Genomic DNA, 6,286 nt, shown 5'->3' with positions numbered 1-6,286 from the left:
CTGCAGCCCATCCTCCCCCCTGGAAGGCGAAAGAGCTGCCCTAAAACGAAGTACCCAAATGAACTTCATGGCATCCTCAGGGTCAGCTTGAGTCTTTGTTAGAAAATAAAACAATGTCTATTTAGGATTGGAATCGATGTCAATTCTTTCATAAACCTCAAATTACCTCACTGACCACCACCCTGTCACCTCAGTTCAATTGGTGCCATGTTTTCCTGGGGTGCCTGTCCTGATAGATGGAAGTGACCGTCTGTGCCTTTTCGTTTATTCCCTGGAGAAGGGCGTGATTTTAGTTTAGACTTCGCATCTGAGCACACAGTTGAACCTGTCCCACTCTTCACATACATCAGATAGCTACACTTGAAAAGCATGGCCATCACCTAGCTTGTCAGAAATGCAGAATTTGGGCCAGACCTCAGTCTGCATTTGTAATTTAACAAGACTCCTGGTAATTCAATATGTTCACTCAAGTTTGAAGAATAAGGCCTTAGAGCAGTGGTTCTCAAACTGGGCTCCTATCCAGCAGCAGTATTTGTATCACCTGAGAGCTTAACATGCAAGTTTTGGGGTACCGCCCCAGACCTGAGAGACAAATGGTCCTAGCAATCTGGGACCTTCAGGCAACTCTGATGCTAAAGGCTGAGAACCACAGCCTTAGAGCTCTGCTGCTAAGAATAATTAACAAATGGCTAGCCATGTCTCCTCCCCTATGCACATGTGCATGCCGGACCCAGAGAAATGGTTCTGATAGAATGGGCTTCTGGGTAATTGCTCCAAGCACTTTCCCAAAGGGAGATAGGTGGCTCTGTGTGTCTGCACAGGCCTTACCTGGAGCTCTAGAAGCTCCCAGAGTGTGGAGAGCAGGTTCCTGCTCAGGTCTGTTATAATGGAATTTTAGATTCAGATGGGTCAGATCCTCCTCTGAGGAAAAGCTAAAAAATACTTCACTGTAAGTAGAAATCAAGTAGACTCTAGGCCAGAGATGCTAAATATTTGATGAATAATTAGCGTGGAGCAGAGTGAGGTGGCCAGATTTAACAAAAATAAAGGATGCTTAATTAGATTTGAATTTCAGATCAAGTAATTTTTTAGTAGAAATATATCCTGTGCAGGGCACCTGCATGGCTCAGTCGGTTAAGCGTCTGACTCTTGATTTCGGCTCTCATGATCTCAAGGTTTGTGAGATGGAGCCCTGTGTCTGGCTCTGCGCACTGAGTGCAGGACCCTCTTGGGATTCTCTCTCTCCTCTCTCTGCCCTTCCCCCTCTCGCTCACATGCTCTCTCAAAATAAACATTAAAAGAAAAAAGTATGTCCCATACAATTTGGGGGACATAATTCTACTAAAAAACACTATTATGTCTGCAATTCAAGTTTAACTGCGTATCCTGTATTTTACGTGGCAATTTAAGTAGAGAAACAGAAGGGCAATGGTCTTCCAAAGCACTCAGGAGTGGACAGTAGAGCTAAGACCTTGGCACAAGTCAGCAATAGGAAAAATTCCACAGCTTTACAGTTGGGAGGGACCTAGAAGGTCATCTAATAAACCTTACAGAAGCTTAGAAAGTCGCACAGGTCACAAGTGAGCCAGGAGGAAAACTTCCGGTACATCCACCTCCGACCAAGGCTCTCCACCAAGTTGTCCTGTGTTCTACACAGGACAGAACTAATCTGATACTTCAACGCACAAATTTATAACAACCTACCTTGGAATCTTTAACCAAATTCCGATGTTTAAATTACTTGGGAAATTACTGCTGAGTGCGGCTCACAGCTGTACTCCAGGTGGCAAAGGACTTTGGCTTCAGTGTGGTGACAGGTTTGTCCAGAACTGAGCCCCAAACCAATCAACCAACTGCAGCTCCCACAGACCAAAACTAAGCCATTGTGTCAGGCGGCGGCAGTCACAGGACGAAAATCAGTGTGGGTGTGCGTATAACAATGCAAGGCCAATATTATTGCTGGGGAAAACCCTCAACTTCGGTGATTAAGTCACCATCCACAAAGGACAGCAGCAAAAGAGTAGACTATATACTATGTACATGGAGAGCATTAATGGCTTCTAGAAAGCACTTTAATGCCCTACAACAGTGATTGCTCAGCTTGAGGGGCTTTTTCAAACACCCCTAGAGAGGGGTCCTCCCTGGTCCAGGCTGAGATTCTCGGTGAGTCACTGGGTGAGAACACATCACCAACCCCGGCTGCGTGGGAGTAAAGAAGAAGGCAAAGAGCGATGCTAGAAGAATTAGGCTAAGTACATTCGGCTTCCCAGCCCATCACCTGAAAACATTTTTGTCTTTGTTGAAACTTCAGTGTATAAACGTGATTTTTTTTAAAAACAGAAACAAAGGACAAAACAATAACAACAACCACCACGACCACAAGCCCCCTGGATGTAATAAAATCTGCTGCGGCTAAGAGAATCGGCCCACTTTAGAGTAGGCTGGCAGAGTTAATGCAGGTTACGGGCTGGGCAGTGAGGCAATGCTGTCACTTGCTCATCTCCGGCGGGCGCAGTGGAGCTGGGGCCAGGCAGCTGGATCCTCGCTCTTGGTACCGCTCTGGTCCGCTCTGCGGGCAGCGGCGGGCCAGGCCCCCTGGCCCTCGATCACTAACTCCGCTCTTGAGTTATTTGCCATGTGCCTCCAGGCTTTCAAGTGAACTGCCCTTGACAAATGCAGAGTAATTGCATTCTTTTTTACAAACGTATCTTTACGTATAGTGTCTTCTCAAAAAGTCAGCCTTGACTGGAGGCCAGTCTTCTACAATGGGGCCAAAGGCAATCCTGCAGTTTCTCTGGGAAAGCTAATCTCCTTTTAAATGAGGAAACCATTCCAGAACACCCAGAAGTGAATCCTTAGCCTTCACGTGCAGAAGACAGTTGCCTTCTTAGGAAACGTGGGACCACCACCTAGAGCTACAAACACTGACATCTGCCACACTGAAATCAACTGAAGAGAAAACAGAATGAGAAAAATCAGAACCAAACCGAGAAAAATTCACTTCCTGCTAGGACATGTATTCCGAGGTTGCTTCAAATTAAATACATTTCATTAGAATTCTAGCCAGGACTCACACGAAATAAGATCTCTCAGCAACCCCATACGCAACCATTTCCTCTGCCCTGCAGCGAGGAGCACCCGACTGTTGGCCACCTTGCGCAGATGTGAGCATGCCCACAAGTACCTGCCAGCTGAGGGTGAGCTATCCTTCCCTTTTATCGTCATCCTCTCAACTGCATGTCACAGTTTCTAAAGGTCCAAGTCCACAGAGTTCTCTTAGGAATTAGAGCAGGAGGGAAATGGAGGGGGAGGGGGAAACCAACATCCTTCCTTGAAGGAAAGGTCAGTCTATTCCACGGCGAGCGTTAGCTCCCACTCTTACCCAATCAGTGCTCTCCAGTCTGAACATAGTCTTCTGTGACCTGGGACAGGGTGCTCAGATACTGCCAGCTCAGGGCAGCCAAGAGCATGACAAATGACAGGTAAATAGGGGAGTAGTGACTTCGGGAGATCAGCTGACAATTGGGAAGATTCTGTGTCCTGATGGTGGAGATGATCTGTCTTGTTTTACTAGAAGATGGGTCTGAGCTGGGAATTCTATGATAAATCTGTTAAAGAAAGGAAAAAAAAATAGTTAAGTGCCACTTATGGAGTCCTAGGAACTTTATCTTCTGTGTCTACTTCTTACAATAACCCTAAACAGGTAGGTATTTTATATCCACATTTCTCTTACAAAACAGATTCAGAGAACATGAAAGGAAACTCCAAGTCACTCCACTAATAAGGCAGGATGTCAACCGAGGCCCGGTAATCCCACAGCCTGTCCTAGGGAGCAAGCAAGGAGGCCTGTACTTGGGGAGCCACCCAGGTCCTCCCTGGTCTTCGCATCCCCAATGCCTCAGAGCCAGGAACAGAGTGGAGCTTGGTAACGTCAGCATAGTTTGGGCTGGAGGAGAGCAACACAGAAAAGGGGAAATGATATCGCGAAGACTGGGCGAACACAGCCAAACAAGATGGAATCTGTGGTGTGGGCAACAGGCTAGATGAAGAAAAGCGAGAGCAGAAGCAGGGCACCAGAGAGTTATCCTCGAGTCTTCCCGGTGCCTTCACCCTCCTCCACCTCCACAGACCTGACACCTTTGCTGCATCCAGGCCTCGCCTCCATGCTACAGCCACTGCTGCCGGCTAGACCCTCAATGCCTCTCATGTGAGCTGTCACCAACCTCCAACCTGAGCTCCTGACTCTCCTTCTGCCTGAACCCTGAAGTCCACTCGCCTGCTCTCCACGCTGTCACCAAAGAAACTAAAAACCTCTGCTTGATACCCTCAGTGGCTACCTATCACCAGCTGAATAAGCTCTGAGTTCCGTGATGTGGAACACGAGGCCACCCATGACCTGGGCCCACTGGGCCTCTCCGGCCTCGCCTGCCGCTCCCCACCTGTCTCTTCTCACTCTAGAACAACTACCCGCTGTCGTCTTCTACTTCTGATGCTCTGCATGCATCTGTTCCCCTTTGCTCACACCGTTCCCTCTGCCCGGAATGCCGGTCACACTCCTTCTCCTGGCTAACTCACCTGGCTAACTTGACCTGTTGCCCAAGTCTTAGGTATTAGTCTTTTAGAAAACCTGCCTTGAACTCTCAGGTTGGGCCACATGCCACTCTCCTACACAGACTCCTACCTTATCACTTAGCACTGAATTCATCTATGTCTATGCGTCTCCCTCACTAGACTGCGAGCCTCTAAGGCACCACGTCTTACCTTTCTGCCTCCAGCCCAGCACCGAGCCTGGCACACAGGAGGCCCTCACTAAGCTGACAAAGCAGTTAAGAGATGACTGAGGGGGAAAGGGACAATGATGTGAGCCCAGAGACAAAAAGGAGGAAGATTACAAAGCGGGCATATTTTTAAAATAATTTTTTTCCCCAGACTTTCATTATATAATGGGTATTAAAAAAAATATTTTTTAAATATTTATGAGAGAGAGAGAGAGAGAGAGAGAGAGAGAGAGAGCGTGCGCACAAGCAGGAGAGGGGTAGAGAGCGAGGGAGACACAGAATGTGAAGCAGGCTTCAGGCTCCGGGATGTCAGCCCAGAGCCCAATGTGGGGCTCGAACCCACAAACTGTGAGATCATGACCTGAGCTGAAGTAAGACGCTTAACCAACTGAACGATATAATGGGTATTTTTTCCAGAGACAGATTATATTCTTGCCACCCTCCCACCTCACCACTGAAAGGGCACAGTTGCGATTTAGTATGACAAGAAAATAAATGAATGTGCCCACAGGTGTGCCTGGCTGGCTCAGTCAGTAGAGCATGTGACTCTTGACCTCTGGATCATGAGTTCAAGCCCCACAATGGGCAGAGAGCTCACTGGGAAAAAAATGCCTACAGAAATATGCTAATGATATCTGATACCTAATATTATGATACCAAGAATAGCTCTAGAAAGAAGAAGAAAAAGGTTTCATTGAAACTACAATTTCCTCTTTCTTTTCAAAAAAATTTAGATAATGGAGTTAAGCTTATAAAAACAAGCAATACAAAAATAAAGTTAAAAAAGGAGCCAAAATTCCCTTACTTGCCCCTCAGCCACAGGCCAGTATAGTTACTTTTATACTTTTCCTCACTATGCCCTTATAACCTCAGATAAAAATGTATGAAATGTCATACACAATAATACAGTATTATCATATACTGGTGTAGTTACTTTTATACCTCTTGCCATGTGCATATAAGCCAATATAAAAACATATAAAAGGTTATATATATGTATTATATAGTCTACACACTATACAGAATGGCTATTCTATATAATGTATAAATATGACTATATTGTGTATATGAAATTATACACTTTATTTTTAAGATAGGTTATAAACATATTATGCTGTAATTTGACTTTTTTCACTCACATAATTTCTTTAATCTTTTTTGAAAATTTTCTTTCATGTTTATTTATTTTTGAGAGAGACAGAGACACAGTGGGGGTGGGGCAGAAAGAAAGGGAGACACAGAATCCGAAGCAGGCTCCAGGCTCTGAGCTGTCAGCACAGAGCCTGACGAGGGGCTCGAATTCATGAACTGCAAGATCATGACCTGAGCTGAATTTGTATGCTTAACCGACTGAGCCACCTATGTGTCTCACTCACATAATTTTTTATAGATATTTCTTTCTTTTTTTTTTTTCTTTTTTTAGGTAAGCTCCTTGACCACTGTGGAGCCCAATGCGGGGCTTGAACTCATGACCCTTGAGCTGAGATCAAGAGTCAGACGCTTAACTG

The 6,286-nt window shown here is 45.7% G+C and overlaps 1 protein-coding gene and 1 long non-coding RNA gene across 3 annotated transcripts in view; one reads left to right on the top strand and one right to left on the bottom strand.

The window, feature by feature from the left end:
- The window catches only part of LOC121027040 (uncharacterized), a 28,001-nt gene extending 26,649 nt beyond the window's left edge, over positions 1-1,352 (top strand). Inside the window, exon 3 of the long non-coding RNA XR_005788534.1 lies at positions 1,217-1,352. This is a non-coding gene — a long non-coding RNA (uncharacterized LOC121027040). The remainder of the gene's footprint in view (positions 1-1,216) is intronic.
- Positions 1,353-2,232: 880 nt separating this feature from the next.
- FDFT1 (farnesyl-diphosphate farnesyltransferase 1) overlaps positions 2,233-6,286 on the bottom strand; it is a 39,937-nt gene continuing 35,883 nt past the window's right edge. For both annotated transcript variants that reach the window (XM_040469945.1, XM_040469936.1), the window contains one exon: positions 2,233-3,608. In XM_040469945.1, coding sequence (XP_040325879.1) covers positions 3,387-3,608 — 222 coding nt within the window. In that variant the 3' untranslated portion in view covers positions 2,233-3,386. The remainder of the gene's footprint in view (positions 3,609-6,286) is intronic.

The sequence above is a fragment of the Herpailurus yagouaroundi genome, unplaced genomic scaffold (genome assembly GCF_014898765.1).
Source record: "Herpailurus yagouaroundi ecotype Mexico unplaced genomic scaffold, PumYag 28, whole genome shotgun sequence".
Lineage (NCBI taxonomy): Eukaryota > Metazoa > Chordata > Mammalia > Carnivora > Felidae > Herpailurus > Herpailurus yagouaroundi.
This window is presented reverse-complemented; position numbering and strand designations above follow the sequence as displayed.